At 38.4% G+C, this 16,716-nt stretch overlaps 2 protein-coding genes across 2 annotated transcripts in view; one reads left to right on the top strand and one right to left on the bottom strand.

Moving 5' to 3' along the window:
- Positions 1 to 16,716, bottom strand: part of LOC144630722 (neuroglobin-like) — a 140,399-nt gene that overhangs the window by 53,176 nt on the left and 70,507 nt on the right. The window lies entirely within an intron of this gene.
- LOC144630937 (neuroglobin-like) lies at positions 6,605 to 14,380 on the top strand. Its single transcript, XM_078489293.1, has 3 exons — positions 6,605 to 6,804; positions 13,367 to 13,592; positions 14,234 to 14,380. The coding sequence occupies exons 1-3, from the start codon at positions 6,605 to 6,607 to the stop codon at positions 14,378 to 14,380; spliced, it is 573 nt and encodes a 190-aa protein (XP_078345419.1).

Genomic DNA, 16,716 nt, shown 5'->3' with positions numbered 1-16,716 from the left:
CTTACGGCTCTCTTCAATACATAATGTCTCAAAAAAACAGTAACCTCAGAAAGAAGTCAGAAGCAAATAAGGTCGAAAGACCGAATTTGAACATATAACGGCAAATGTTCTAATGTCACGAACGTAGGAGTCATGTAGGCCCGTCACCTTTATTTACCACATACTGCCCCCAAATTAAAACAGTACCCTCAGAAAGAAGTCAGAAGCAAATAAGGTCGAAAGACCGAATTTAAACATTTAACGGCAAATATTCTAATGTCACGAACGTAGGAGTCGTGTAGGCCCGTCACCTTTATTTACGATTGACTGTTGATTTCTGGACGGGCCCCGTTCTACCTCGTGCGAGCAATACAAACGACTGCACTCAACAGACGTCAAGTAGTGGAAAGAAAGAAACATATGCACACAACTCATAGCATCAATCCCGTTGTTTTAGTAGGGGTTTGCAGAACGAACATGTGCTATACTGCAAAAACATCTCCACGCTAAAACAGATCATAGAGTGCTCAAAAAAGCTAGAAATATGCCGTCGAAGAAACACACAAGAGCTTCAAACACAAATTGTTTCGCTCGCTAAACCGTTTAGTTTTATCCGATTTACAAGCGCTTGTTTTACAAGTCCGCGTTCTACAAGTCCGTGCTTAACAAGCCCTCGTTTTACAAGTCCGAGTTTTACTAGTCCTCGTTTTACAAGTCCGCGTTTTACTAGTCCGCGTTTTACTAGTCCGCGTTTTACAAGTCCGCGTTTTACCTAAGTCCGTGTTTTACTAGTCCGCGTTTTACAAGTCCGCGTTTTACTAGTCCGCGTTATACTAGTCCGCGTTTTACAAGTCCGCGTTTTACTAGTCCGCGTTTTACTAGTCCAGTCCAGTCCAGTCCTCAAAATACAGTATGCCAAAACTCCACGCCCTCTAAAGATAAGTCCTTGACGGTTCTTGTCGTTTTTCGGTGCCTATTCATCTTCGGCATCTTTCTCATGTCCTGTGTCTGTCATCAAACGAAAGAAAAGCTGATTCTCAAAAAATCTGCCACAAAAGGAAATTGACAAAAACAATATGAAAACCATATATCGAAAGTTTCTTATTCTAAAATTTTATCATACGTCTTAATTCAGAGCTACAAAGAAGTTCCTCCTTTTGAGTTATTGATACTGTTCTTACAGTACCTCTTTCCACTAGCGAAATTTTACAAAATTCCTTCGCCGCGAAAAGGTAGCGCGAATCCAGAACAGACTCCAATCGAGAGTGGGTTAATTCTAGATTACTATTAATTAACTATTACAACATTCATTTTTAAAATAGTTTCCCAAGCCGACTAAGCTAACTAATAAACGTCGAGTGTATCTTTCAGTAAACAAAACATGCCGTTATGACGCCGGAAATCCAGCTCACGCATACTATGCCCCGTGACTCACGCAAACCTCCGACTTACGTGCTACTACAGTCATTCCTTTCTAAACATTTTTTTTGACCACCACCGTACCTTTCTACCCAAAAAACTCATGAAACCGCCCGGTTTTAACCTGTTTTAACCTTTCAAAAATTAGAGCGTTCGAAACTAAATAAGATCCGTAATCACAAACAACATACAGCCGTTTACCAGCACTCTTTAAAACTCCTGAAACCCTTCAAAATCAGGCAAAATAAATCTTTGAAATAACCTTTATCAATGTTTGTTATTTTTTATTCAGTTCTATAAAATGCCTTTCGTACACTACTGTCAAACAAAAATTTCAATTTCCTCAAAGTTTCAAGATAAAAGAATAACAAATATTTCGTGCACAATGTAATTTGATTAAGCCAATATATCACGTCTAAAAATACTTCAAGCAATTCAGTGAAAACCCGTTTTTTTTTCGTATCAACGAAAACCAGTTTCGAATAATCAATACATGAAAATAACAATAAGATCAAAAGGAAGAAAGGAACCTTTCTAATTATTTGAAGACTTTCAAAGCCGTGATATTATGCATCCAATCCGCGATAAAATTTAATTACAACAAAATCCAAGTTCTCATTTTGAAGTCCATTTTTTTCAGTTGATACCTTTATCCAACTTGTGAAAAATTCCATTCAAGTTCCTATTAATACTGTACATTCCCAATGTTTTGCTCAGGTCTTCAGAAGCGTCTTACTAACCAAATCTAAAATAATTCCAAAACATGCTGTACAAACATTCTACTCTTTGTGACAAACAACTTGACGACCAATTGTTCAGAAATGAAAATCGACACAGTTCTTCCTAAATAAAAAAAAAGTTTTACGGCGGAATCAGGCTCAAAAAATATACCGCAAGATCACACCCCCATTCATAGTCAGAAACCAGCAAACCATCTAGTTTGCTAAAAAAAAAACACTGCGTGACATCAATGACGTTACCTTTTTCATTTACAAAAATAACTTTAACTTGTCAAAGTAAGTGCAATTTCACAATGGTGAATATCAGTACAGTATGGGACCCAGTTCTCGGCCGGATCCAGTTCTCGGCCACTTTGTGTTTAACGCGTTTTTTCACACTCCAGTTGAATTAAAAGAAAAAGGTAATTCCTTCAAACGATAGACTGATTCATGTGCTTTAAGTATCTTGAGTTTGATCGTTCAATTCGATATAGAAAGCTCACACGTCGAGTTTACGCGGAGGTAGGTGAATTTGCATTCCCGAAAAATTTGTTTGTTTACGGCTCCTTAAAATTCATGGATGTAGTTAAATTCGTATTTTATCCAAAAGCCCCCACCATACCAGCTAATTTTTGGCATGTGAAACGTAGAATAATTCAGCTTTCTGCTTTAGTTAACTTTTCGTTGAACCGTTGTATTTTTTGGTCTTAATTTACTTCGAAATTTTTTCTTGCGACGTTTGCGTATTTGCCAGTTCTCGGCCACCCTGCTCGCTATCACAGCTTAGCGCTTGGTTTTTAATATAATTTCATCTGCTGCTGCCAGAATGAACGAAATAAATGTTTTAAAAATAAAGTTCAATCTTATCTCTAAGTTTTAAGCTGACTCTTGTCTTGTCTATTATTTCTACAACACTTAAATCTTTCAAGACCTTTTCACTGCAAAATAAACCATCTAAATGCACGGGTCACACAATGCGGTTTTGCCAGAACCTGCACATAAGCAACTAGGCGCGTTGAAATCCTTCTTTTCTAAAGTAAAACAAAGCCTCATAAAAATAATTTGGGATCGATATAACATAAATAGGTTTACAGAGTGATTTTATGACTATGAAAATTAATTGAGCATTTTTTTTACAGATAATTACGCACAAGCTTTTTAGAGGCCGAGAACTGGGCCAAGGTGGCCGAGAACTGCGCCCACAAATGGAGCGTTTATTTTTATTATTGCTCGGGCAAATTAATTTTTGACCGGTCGATAGCTTTACACCAAAAAGCTGAATAATGTAGCTAGCTCTAGGAGAAATTTCAAGTTCCTGCGGTTCTTCTGAGGTAAGAAATACAAGTTTACGTCAAAAGTGGCCGAGAACTGGGCCCCATACTGTACTTTGCCCATGGATGTAGTTAAATTCGTATTTTATCCAAAAGCCCCCACCATACCAGCTAATTTTTGGCATGTGAAACGTAGAATAATTCATCTTTCTGCTTTAGTTAACTTTTCGTTGAACCGTTGTATTTTTTGGTCTTAATTTACTTCGAAATTTTTTCTTGCGACGTTTGCGTATTTGCCAGTTCTCGGCCACCCTGCTCGCTATCACAGCTTAGCGCTTGGTTTTTAATATAATTTCATCTGCTGCTGCCAGAATGAAAGAAATAAATGTTTTAAAAATAAAGTTCAATCTTATCTCTAAGTTTTGAGCTGACTCTTGTCTTGTCTATTATTTCTACAACACCTAAATCTTTTAAGACCTTTTCACTGCAAAATAAACCGTCTAAATGCACGGGTCACACAATGCGGTTTTGCCAGAACCTGCACATAGGCAACTAGGCGCGTTAAAATCCTTCTTTTCTAAAGTAAAACAAAGCCTCATAAAAATAATTTGGGATCGATATAACATAAATAGGTTTACAGAGTGATTTTATGACTATGAAAATTAATTGAGCATTTTTTTTACAGATAATTACGCACAAGCTTTTTAGTGGCCGAGAACTGGACCAAGGTGGCCGAGAACTGCGCCCACAAATGGAGCTTTTATTTTTATTATTGCTCGGGCAAATTAATTTTTGATCGGTCGATAGCTTTACACCAAAAAGCTGAATAATGTAGCTAGCTCTAGGAGAAATTTCAAGTTCCTGCGGTTCTTCTGAGGTAAGAAATACAAGTTTACGTCAAAAGTGGCCGAGAACTGGGCCAAGGTGGCCGAGAACTGGGCCCACAAATGGAGCTTTTATTTTTATTATTGCTCGCGCAAATTAATTTTTGACCGGTCGATAGCTTTACACCAAAAAGCTGAATAATGTAGCTAGCTCTGGGAGAAATTTCAAGTTCCTGCGGTTCTTCTGAGGTAAGAAATACAAGTTTACGTCAAAAGTGGCCGAGAACTGGGCCCCATACTGTACTTTGCACCGTAAGCTTTTTTCTCTGTCCTTCCGCCGAAGCAAAAAAACACAACCTGATTACACATTAACCCAAAAGTCGACCAAGTGTGCCTGCAACGATTTCCTGTCAAAACTAAAATGAAAACCATTGCGGTATGCGTCACCCGTAGCGGTTTTGTAGCAACCCCGAGCTATCCCCGTCTTTTTGGCCGCGCCAGGAGACTACGCTCTAGGACGACCAAAGGGTAAATCTTAAATCGGCCACGCCCGATTAATTAGCTTGTTGTTCGCTTTAGCTTTAAAGCCGTCTTTAAACATGAAAGATGTCAATTTGATTAACAAAATGAAGAATCTTGTATAAAAACAGCAAATTATATATCAACAAAAATAGGTGAAGAAAAGAGCGCGCAAAAATTCGTGAATAAAGAAAATATTGGTCACCTTGGCGAACGGCAGCCTATTTCCGCGCTCGTTTTCTGTCACTCGAGATTCCTCTCATAACACTTAAACTAATGATACATCTCTACAAAGGTCTATTGTCTTATAATAAAATTTTTTCTCTAATTAAGGAGGCTCGATGTAGTTTTTTTTAGCCCTAGGGTAGTCGTTTTGAAATTGAAAATTTTGTAAGAAGGCAATGTTTGATTTTTGCCAAAATACACCATAATGATCAAATATGACCAAAGTTTTATTTTTGACTGGTTATTAAGTCACAAAGGTTACCATAGCAGCGATTGACGTTTTCTTTTGTTTTAAAACTAGCTTGATTTTCTTGAAATCTAGATTGACTCTTGGTATTGATATGTTTAGTAGATTGGCTAACTGTTGACGAAATTTAAGAAAAAATTGTTATTCGATCAGATCGATACTTTGTGGCTAGTTAGTCACATGAAGCTCTCATACCTTCACCCGCGCGCTCAAGAAATTTGATCCCCAAATTTCATTAGTTATGTCTTGCATGCAAAGATCCGTGTTTGTGTCCCCTATTGATTGCTGCTCGGTATATAATTGCATGCAAGTACATAAAACAACCAATTGGAGGGACGAAACGAATCTCTGTAGTGCTACGTCACCATTATGGAATTTCGCACTTGAGGTGTCCAAACTCGTCCCCAGGGTCTTCACCGGTTTTTAAAATGGCGGGCAGGAGAAAACCCGAGGAGCTGCCATTTTGAAAATCGTAGCAGAGAAGACCCTGGGACGAGGCTGGTGACGTGTCGCGTGTGACAGTTATATGGAAAAATCATACCATCTTTATCTTCCCTTAGACGTCTCTCGAGCTTGAAAAAAAAGATAACTGGCACCTCTATAAGACGGACACCTGGTGTTGGTCCCGTCCCTGCCCGGCGTTATTCCAGTCATTTTACTGTAACTAAACTCTCTATAAGACGGACACCTCTCTAAGACGGACATTTGGAGCCGGTCCCGACGGTTAGGGCTTTCCACAAGTTGCTCGGCAACTTTTTGGCAACTTTTCATATTTCGAGCAACTTTTACCCCTTCGAGCAACTTTTTTCCTCCCGAGAAACTTATTGCATTTTGAGCAGTTTCAAGCCCGAAGATCTCCGGAGATTATCCAAGTGTTGTTCAAAGGCCATACGAACGTTTCCGAAGATTTACGCAGTTTGCCGAAGATTTTTGAGGAACATCTGAAGACGTTTCAACTTTCGACTCATGCTGCATTAAAACATTACAAAACTCGTCAGGAAACATGACGTCATCGATATCCACGATTTTTCTCAGTTAAAGAAAACCTTGTTATTTAACAAATTTTTCATTTAATATGTTATTTAGATACTTTTTTGCTGTAAAATACCAGAAAACTGCTTAAAAATCTAACCCTCAAAGGGAAATTAGCATATATTTAGAGGAATTCTCTTGATTAGAAGCAGCGTTTTGGATGTTTTGGAGCAACTTTCGAGCAACTTTTATTATCAGAGGCAACTTTTTTGAATTTTTGCGGCAACTTTTGAGCAACTTTATGAGAAATTACGGGCAACTTTTTGAGAAATCTCGAGCAACTTGTGGAAAGCCCTACCGACGGTTTCCGTTTCAAAGAGAGTTGACTTATTTACAAATTAATAAAAATCCCTCTCTTCTAGGAACTGAATGACAAGTGTGTTTACAATGGGGTGCTCTGCTTCACTTCAACATCGTGGCACCATTCTGAATTTGTCAGCCATTCCAGCTGCGTTGGGATTTGGAACTGTTTCCATTTCTTTGTCTCGCCAAACTAAGTACACTTTAAAAGAATCATGGAAACTTGTCGAACCTGTTAAAACTGAGGCGGGAAAAGCGTTGTTTATAAGGTAAGCAAAAGTTACTGATCTTGAAAATTTTAAAATGTTTCCTACATTGATACCTTCTTTAATGCTAGCATTTCTGAGAAATTGACTATTATAGCGGAGCTCCCAGCGGCCCGAAGGGCCGCAGAGCAGAGCTCCATACCCATAGAAAATTAACAGAACCATGAATTTGAGTTTTCATGGTCATCATGACTAGCGGCACGGTTCGCGGGTGCGTACGACGTACGTCGTGCAACCGATATGTCACGTATAAAACTACAGCAGTCTACAGTGTTTAGATGAAGAAACGGTTTGGGAAACCTTTCTTTCTGCATTTTTCAAGCGTTTTTTGAGGAAAACTATTTCCCTACAATTTTTCAAGCATTTTTGGAGGGACATTTAAGCATAAAGCTGAGTATCTATTTTTCATTGTTGAAGAGCTGCAAGCTGCTTTTGGCGTTGCTTAAAACTATTCTAATTTTGAATAACTAGTATAGTGCCGTAAGTTGATTTTCTTTGGCCGTCAATAAAGTCGAATCCCAATCCTTTGCCGTGAGAGTTTATTTCTTATTGCTGTGAGTTTATTCCGACTTTTAGCCTTACATGTTATCGGCGGAAGAAATTCATACAGTATAAGTGACGTTATTAGAAGTGCTAAACGACGACAAAGCAAAAAGTTCGAAAAAAATAAATTTAAACTTTGCACACGGTAAGAAATAAAAGATAAGTTTTAAATTTGCTTACGTGACTGAGCAACCCATTTCAGTGCGCCGATGTTAAGACAAATATAGGAAAAAAAAAGTAAGACGGGAATATGGCCACAAAATATATTGACGTCATTTTGTATAGAGCAAAACGATAAGAGGATCGTAAAACTATTTTCTATTCTTAGAAAGCAGAGAATAAACTCTTAATTTTTATTTTGGCCATGAGTTGTATCAAGCAAAACAATAAGTAGATCGTAAAACTATTTTCTATTCTTTAGAAAGGGCTGGAGAGAATAAACTCTTAATTAATTTTTAGACCATTAGTTGTTCTGCCTCGAAATTATGATGGATTTATATTTATCTTGCACCTATGGGCCAGCGTATACATTAAAGCTTTGACAAGCGTGCCTGCAGACAAAAAAAACCCAACCAGATTCACTGCATTTAGTGGGTTTCTTGTCTGGTTTTGTTTCGTTTGTTAAATTTCGGCTTTCAATTGAGTTTTTTATCCTGAAAAGTAAAAATAATTCACGATGCTCGTTTTTGTATGTGCGCGCGGAAGAAAATTTAGTGGTGAACAATAAAGACAATAGAGTGTTTCTGTCTCGGAACTATCGGTCTGATAGTTGCCCCTTGGAAATTTGATGTTCTTAAAACTAGCATATTTGCCCTCGAAGCTTCGCTACTCGGGTAATATTTGTTTTAAGAACATCAAATTTCCGCGGGGCAACTATCAGCCGATAGTTCCTCGACAGAAACACTCTATTGTTAAATTATAGTTCACCACTAAATTTTCTCCGATTCTGATTGGTTTAAATTGAACACGTGACGCGATAGTGCCCGCGAGCCGGAGGGCACTATCAGCCCATAGTGCCCTCCCGTGAAAAATACCCGGATCGATAGTGCCCGCCCGTGACTGTTTTTTGTAAACAAGCTGCCTGCAGACAAAAAAACCCAACCAAATTCACTGCATTTAGTGGGTTTCTCCTCTGGTTTTGTTTCGTTTGTTAAATTTCGGCTTTCAATTGAGTTTTTTATCCTCAAAAGTAAAAATAATTCACGATGCTTGTTTTTGTATGTGCGCGCGGAAGAAAATTTAGTGGCGAACAATAAAGACAATAGAGTGTTTCTATCTCGGAACTATCGGTCTGATAGTTGCCCCTTGGAAATTTGATGTTCTTAAAACTAGCATATTTGCCCTCGAAGCTTCGCTTCTCGGGCTAATATTTATTTTATGAACATCAAATTTTCGCGGGGCAACTATCAGCCGATAGTTCCTCGACAGAAACACTCTATTGTTAAAATAGTGCCCTCCAGCGGACGAACACTATCGCGTCACGTGATCAATTTAAACCAATCAGAATCGCAGAAAATTTAGTGGTGAACTATAACAGCTGTTAGCATAACCACACTGACCTACTATTGGTAATCGCGCAATCTGATTGGCTACACAGGTGCCTACTATCGATCCGTAGAAGGCTCTCGGAGCGCGCGCTTAGTTTTCGCTTAATTTTATCAATCAAAATCTTCAATAAATCAACTCTAGCTATATTTTGTGTTTAATAGATCGGTCAGTGGGTTATGCTAACACAATTAGACGGCTCGCTCTCGGTTCCTACCGGCTTTTGATAGTTGGCTCGGGGCTTCGCCCCTCGCCAACTATCAGCCGGTAGAAACCTCGAGCTTGCCGTCTAATTGTTAAATAGTTGGCGAGGGACGAAGCCCCGAGCCAACTATCAAAGTCGATAGAAACCGAAAGCGAGCCGTCAAATTGTGTTAGCATAACCCACTGACCGATCTATTAAACTCAGAATATCGCTAGAATTGATTTATTGAAGGTTTTGATTGATAGAATTAAGCGTAAACTAAGCGCGCTCCGAGAGCCGTGTATTGATCGGTAGACGGCACCTGTGTAGCCAATTAGATTGCGCGATTACCAATAGTGTGGTTATGCTAACGTAAATTAGACCGTCCTTGCATTGCAATCGGATTTAAGAGTTTGTCTAATAGTCGGTCACTGGGTTATTTATTTATCACGAGACAAAAAAAGATCTGTTCACAATACAGTGTAAAACGAGCCACAGCAGAAACTCAGCAAGTAATTTAGTCTTCTTAAGCGGTTTACGATCGGACCTTGATCATATGTCACCTTGTAAAGTAAAGTATTTTATTTTTCTTGAACAATTATTAACTGCGCTGCGCAGTTCTTGCTCTGCACGGGGTTTATTATTAACTGCGCTGCGCAGTTCTTGCTCTGCACGCGGTTTATTATTATTATTATTTTTTTTTTTTTCGTTTTGTCGGTGACCTGTCCCAGACCTCCACTCGGTCGAGCTTGAAGTCACGTAATGTTTAGAAGCTACAAATCAGTAACAAATGGAAAAAGTTTCTCTATTTTTGTCTTTATAAAGTATGTTTATTGTGAACTATTCCATTTTGAAGCGTTTAGTCCATGGAAAATACTAAATTTCAAAGAGAAATATAATTTAGCGGGCCAGAATCTGTGAATAAATACCATTACGTTGGTGTAAAAGAATGTGCTGACATGACAAGTTTTACTTTCGATCGGCTAGAGCTCAAGTCACGTAATGTTTTAAAGCTATGTAAGCTACCTATCAAATCTTTGCGAATCCTTTGGTCTTTACTAAACAAATTTATTGCAAAGTATTTCTCTTAAGGGTAATCTATTTTTTTTGGGCCTGTGTCATTGAAAGGATTTTAGAGAAAAAGAAAAATTCCCTTCACAAACATGCCCTGAGTTGTACCGCTTACGTCATTCGGTATGCTAGGGAAATACCCTCTGTTCTAAAAACAGCTTCAGCGTCCGCACGTGGGAATTCGGCCAGAATTTGCATATAAGAAAAATTATTAATCGCGGCTAGAACAAGTCAACAATGAAATGTACACAAAGTTTGTCAAACGCTGCATTTTTACAACCGCCTATTGTAATACGAAAACCGAAACAGAGTCAAATAAATTTTGAACTGTTGAAGAGGTTCAAAAATAGTAGTAACTTTATAGAAACTGCAAAACATTGTCATTGGGCCATTTTCAGTTTTATGCAAATGGAGAATACTGTCAAAATTCTCACGGATATTTACGTTCCTTGCGTGAAGCCAGACGTACTTATCAATTGTAAAGTTTATCCTCGGAGACCCAGGGGCAGTTGTTGTAAACCTTCGCCCAAAAAATCCCGTCGTCCGGATAAGCGTTTTTTTGGTTTACGGATCAGGATCGTGGGAATTAAATTTGGCCAGCATTAGCATATAGGAAAAATATTTAATTGCGGATGGAACTAGTCAACCATGAAATGTCACACAACGTGTTTTCTTACCATTTTGCTTGTCAGTCGCAACATTGTTTGACGCAGATAAAGGGGATATAAGGGGGTGGGGTGCATTTTTTATTCTCCCCCCATGGCTACCCCTAGGGTGGTCACGTGACCAGCGCAGTTTTAAGCTCAAAGAGCTTCTTGTTATTTTTCGTTTTGTCGGTGACCTGTACCAAACCTCCACTCGGTCAGGCTCATGTCACGCGATGTTTAGAAGCTACAAATCAGTAACAAATGGAAACATTTTCTTATTTTTTGTCTTTACAAAGAATGTTTAGTGTGAAATATTCGATTTTGAAGCGTTTTATTCAAAGGAAATTCTAAATTTTCATGCGTCGAAAGAAAAATATATTTCAGCGGGCCAGAATCTGTGAATAAATACCATTACGTTGGTGTAAAAGAATGTGCTGACATGACAAGTTTTACTTTCGATCGGCTAGACCTCTAGTCACGTAGTTTTTCAAAGCTATTATCAGCTACCTTTCAAATATTTGCGAATCCATTAATCTTTACTTACAAAATTCAGTGTGAAGTATTTTGAGGCGTTTGAATCAAAGAAAATACTAAAATTTCACGCTTTAAATAAATACGCTTTAGCGGGCAAGAATTCACATTTATTTACATTACGTTTGTGCCCTGAAATGTGCTGGCGTTAACAAATTTTTACTTTCACAAGGCACTGATCGGCAAGAATCACGCAATGCTCTGAAATGGTTTAAATCTGCTACAAACGGAAACTAACCAAATCCTCTGGTCTAAACTTAGCATGTTAAGTGTGAATTATTCGACTTTTTAGCGTTATTTATTTTTGGAACTGTGTCATCTATAGGATTTCTGAAATCTGATGGAAAACCACTGACACAAGCATGCCCTGACTTGCAAGGGTTACGTCATTGATAAATTAATTCCCCAGGGAATTTCCATTCAGCAAAACACAGGTCTAGTGTTCTTCTCAAATTTGATTTTCTTATTTACTCCAATATTCCATTTTCGGAGCTGGTTATTCAATCTTTAAACGGTAATTCAAGACAACACTGGATGCTGATTTAAAAGATTTTTTTGTTTCACGGATCAAGATCGTGGGAATTAAATTTGGCCACCGTTAGCATATCACGAAAAATATTTAATTTCGGATGGAACTAGTCAACCATGAAATGTCACGCAAGGTGTTTTCTTACCATCTTGTTTGTCAGTCGCAACATTGTTCGACGCAGGTAAAGGGGATAAGGGGAGGGGGGGGGGGGGTGCATTTTTTGTTCCCCCCACATGGCTCCCCTAAAGTGCTCACGAGACCAGCGCAGTTGTAAGCTCTAAGAGCTCTTGTTATTATTTTTTTTCGTTTTGTCGGTGACCAGACCCAGACCTCCACTCGGTCGAGCTTGAAATCACGCGATGTTTAGAAGCTACAAGTACAAATCAGTAACAAATGAAAATGTTTTCTCTTTTTTGTCTTTATAAAGTATGCTTAGTGTGAACTATTCGATTTTGAAGCGTTTGGTTCATGAAAAATACTAAATATCCACCTTTTCAAAGAGAAATATAATTTAGCGGGCCAGAATCTATGAATAAATACCATTACGATGGTGGAAAAGAATGTGCTGACATGACAAGTTTCAGTTTCGATCATCTAGACCTCGAGTCACGTAATGTTTTTAAGGTATTATCAGCTACTTTAATATCTTTGCAAATCCTTTGGTCTTTACTAAACAAATTTATTGCAAAGTATTTCTCTTTTAAGAGTAATCTATTTTTTTTTTGCCTGTGTCATTGAAAGGATTTTAGAGATATGAAGAAAAATTCCCTTCACAAACATGCCCTGACTTATACCGCTTACGTAATTCGGTATGGTAGGGAAATACCCTCTGTGCTAAAAACAGCCTCAGAGTCCGCGCGTGGGAATTCGGCCAGAATTTGCATATAAGAGAATTAATCGCGGCTGGAACAAGTCAACCATGAAATGTCACAGAAAGTTTGTCAGTCGCTGCATTTTTACAACCGCCTATTGTAATACGAAAACCGAAAGAGGGGCAAAATTTTGAACTGTGAAAGATGTTCAAAAATAATACGAACAGTATAGAAACTGCGAAACATTGTCATTGGGCCAGTTTTCAGTTTTATGCAAATGGGGAATACTGTCGAAATTCTCACGGATACTTACGTTCCTGGCGTGAAGCCAGACGTACTTATCAATTGTAAAGTTCATCCTCGGAGGAGACCCAGGGGCAGTTGTTGTAAACTTTCGCCCGAAAAATCCCGTCGTCCCGATAAGCGATTTTTTGGTTTCACGGATCAGGATCGTGGGAATTAGATTTGGCCAGCATTAGCATATAAGAAAACTATTTAATTGCGGATGGAACTAGTCAACCATGAAATTTCCCACAAGGTGTTTTCTTACCATTATGCTTGTCAGTCGCACTATTGTTTGACGCAGATAAAGGGGATATAAGGGGGTGGGGGTGCATTTTTTATGCTCCCCGCATAGCTACCCCTAGGGTGGTCACGTGACCAGCGCAGTTTTAAGCTCTAAGAGCTTCTTGTTTATCCTTAGGTTATTCAAGACTCATCCAAATATCCAAGACACCTTTCCAACATTCAAGGGAGTCAGTTTAGACGAGCTAATGAACTCCCGTTCTCTGTATCTTCACGCCAAGCGAGTCATGGCCGCTGTAGAAAGCACCATCTCTGCATTAGATGATGCCGAGGTGTTAGTGGAAAGTCTTGAGAACTTAGGACGAAGACATCAACCCTGGTCGGTCAGGGAGGAGCATTTTAAGGTAAAACAACTCATATATTCATTATTTCCATTAATAAAGAAGTATAAGCTCGGAAAAATTCTCTTTCTAATTGCCATACATTCTTATCCTTTCACTGCTACAATGACGTACTTAGTATGTCTTGTATCAAATTACTTAAAAGAGCTAGAAGGACGTACTCAGTAAGTCCTAAGTTATAGTCCTTGAGTTCTGCCGCACATTGTGAAAACAATCAAACCGAACAGAAATGTTATGGGGAGCAGGAATGGCGCAGCGGTGAGAGCGCTCGCCTTCCACAAATGTGGCCCGGATTCCATTCCCGGATTCAGTGTCATTGCTCCGAGGGTTTTCTTCTTTTCTTCCTCTACAAAAACCAACACTTCTAGATTTCAATTCGATCAGGAAGAAGAACCGCACCGTGGAACCACACCGTTGTAAATTCCTAATTACTTAATTTATTTAGTTATTTACCTATGAGGGCCTGGTAAAGACTTTGTGCATTTGGTGACAGCTACATGACCAAAAAACCTACAAAAGTTGACTTTTGAGCCTATTATCTGCATTTTGGTTCTCGGGTGAATTGTGTGATTTTTTTGTCCCTTTTTTGTTTGGGGCTGGCAAGTAATTATAATGAGTAGATATGCTGTATTTTGCTCCTTTAGGTTGTGGGTGAAGCTCTTCTGTGGACATTACAGGACATGCTTGCGTCCGAGTGCACAAGTCAAGTCATACAGGCCTGGAAAGAGCTGTTTAACTTCATTACTAAAACCATGTTACGTGGAAATGGAGAAGCAAACATCATAAAATAATGTTAACGTTAATATGAATAATTTTAGTACTTGCATTTTAAGTCCTTCTATTTCTCTGTTTGGGTGTTTTTTTGGACACGCATTAACGCAATCGCTAATGCAACGGGACACGGATCACGAATCACGGTTAATTTTATCAACGGATCCCGGATCGAGCGGCTGTTGGGGTTTAACTCTGGCTAAAAGAAAGCGGCAGTAATAACAAAGGCAACTGGGTGGTATTAATGTGGGTTTGTCATAACGAAAGATTCAACTTAGAAAAGACTCAACTTAAAACGAAAACAGCTCTCTTTAGTTTGTTATCAATCGTTGGAGTCATAAACTGGTAAATTGAAAGGGTCGTTTGAAATTAGGGCAGCTGCCATTTCAAGCATCCCGTCTTCAGAGCGAGTTCATTCATGTCCTTTAGGTCAGTAGTCACGTGTCTCAGTTACAGTAAGATTTTCTCTTCACACTCGCGGGCATACTGATTTTTCAAAACAATACTATAGAATTCAGACAAAATTGAGTTGCGCTGAGTTCCGTTTTATCAGTTTTCTGATTGTTCGTTACCTTTGGGTGAGAGGAGGACTGGAGGAGTCAAATTTTGTGTCCAGCTGAATGTTTAATATTTTAATGGATTGGTCACTAATGAACGGTACATTGCAATTATACAACTAACTATGTATATACAACTAATGTTTATTACAATCGAAAAGCAAAAGGTGGCAGAAAAACAAAATAACAACAGAACTAACGAACACCTAACTACCAAGATTAATATTCATGTATTCTAATGTAAAGACAGTCTTCATGAAGCCGTGAATCGTCACAATAAATGGACTTCGTTCATGTGGTGGCGAAGACGCTTTCATTAGTATCAGAAGCATGTCACTTAAAAGCGTGTAACTTCCACTTACGACCTTGGGACAAAGCTGGGAATTATAAGAGGTCCCAGCTGACCAATCAGTATCGCGGATTTTGTTTGTTTACATCATCCATGGCAGCGGGTGGCGAGACATTTTGAGGTTGTCCCTGACATTCGCAGGCACTCGCGAGATAGTCGCGCGAACGATAAATTGATCCATATTAGGAAGTACATTCTGATTGGCTTCCCGTGTGATTTAAAAATCCCCAGCTTTGATTATACTGTTCTAGGTGATAAGCTTCTGTCAGTATAGATTGTAAGTAAGTAAGTAGTAAGTAAGTACTTTATTTAAACACATATCACCAATGAGCTCGTTTAAAAGTGAACGTGTATTCTAAAAATTACAATGTAAAAAATTTAAATATGATTATCTATTCAATAAAAATACAAAAATTAGACTATAAAATTTAAAAATTGAAAAACTAGACCGGCTATAAAATTTAAAAACTACGTAGACAATAAAATTTAAAAATGTAAACTAATCGATACAAAGATTACAGCAACAGTTGGCATCGGTGGTCAGGTTAACATTGTTCAGTAAATTTTTAAAAAAATTCTAAGAGATACATCACGTGCATATACTGATCTTTACTAATGAAAGATGGTTGGTCATTGCAAACATACGTTTCAATATGAAATATCTTATTAACCAAGCGCGAGGGCCGTACTGGGAGAATATCAGCTCTTGGTCTTAGTTGGAAATACGTATCGAGCGGGCAAAGGATCTTATAAAAGAGGCCGAGGATCAATATTCTCTCTGACTGTACGGTCCCAAGCCAGCTTGGTATATAAGCCGAGATTTTTGCATGCAGTTCCAGAGCCGGAAGAAAAGGAAGTGCTTGAAGGATAAAAAGAAGCTTCTAAGCTTCTTGTTAACGTGTAAAAACTCGGGAGGGGAAACCTAGGCTCGAAATATATCACATAATGCATGAGTGAAACTTAATCCCTTAAACCTATCTCAAACTCGTTCCTTCCTCTCCTTCCCCTCTCTTGGATGAGAAAGAGAGGACCATGGGAACGAGGTTAGACGAGGGTTGGACCTATTTGACACAATGCATGAAAAATAACAAATTCTAAAATTTGATATAAATTTATCACTACATTGCAAAAAAGTTAGTTTATTAAAGTATAATAAAAATGCTCAACAGACGTAGCAGAGTAGCTTAGTTCTAAAAACTATAAAAATACCTACATAATGAGTTTTACCACGCAAACTACGGTGATTGGTGATAAACCGTAACAATTCGATTTATGCGCCTGGGGGCGCTTATTTACTTTTGGTAGTTCAAGAGTGACGCTTATTGGAGAAAGAGTTTGCGTATTTACTGTAAATCAAGAACTTAAAACGAAAACTGATTCACGAAGTCATAACAAATTTTGCTTGTTTGGTTTGTTTGATATCACGTACCGATGAGAAAGAAGACCACAC

The sequence above is a fragment of the Oculina patagonica genome, chromosome 11 (genome assembly GCF_052425735.1).
Source record: "Oculina patagonica isolate OP01 chromosome 11, crgOcupat, whole genome shotgun sequence".
In the NCBI taxonomy this organism is placed as follows: Eukaryota; Metazoa; Cnidaria; class Anthozoa; order Scleractinia; family Oculinidae; genus Oculina; species Oculina patagonica.
The sequence above is the reverse complement of the archived record's forward strand: the minus strand, read 5'-3'. Positions and strand labels throughout refer to the sequence as shown.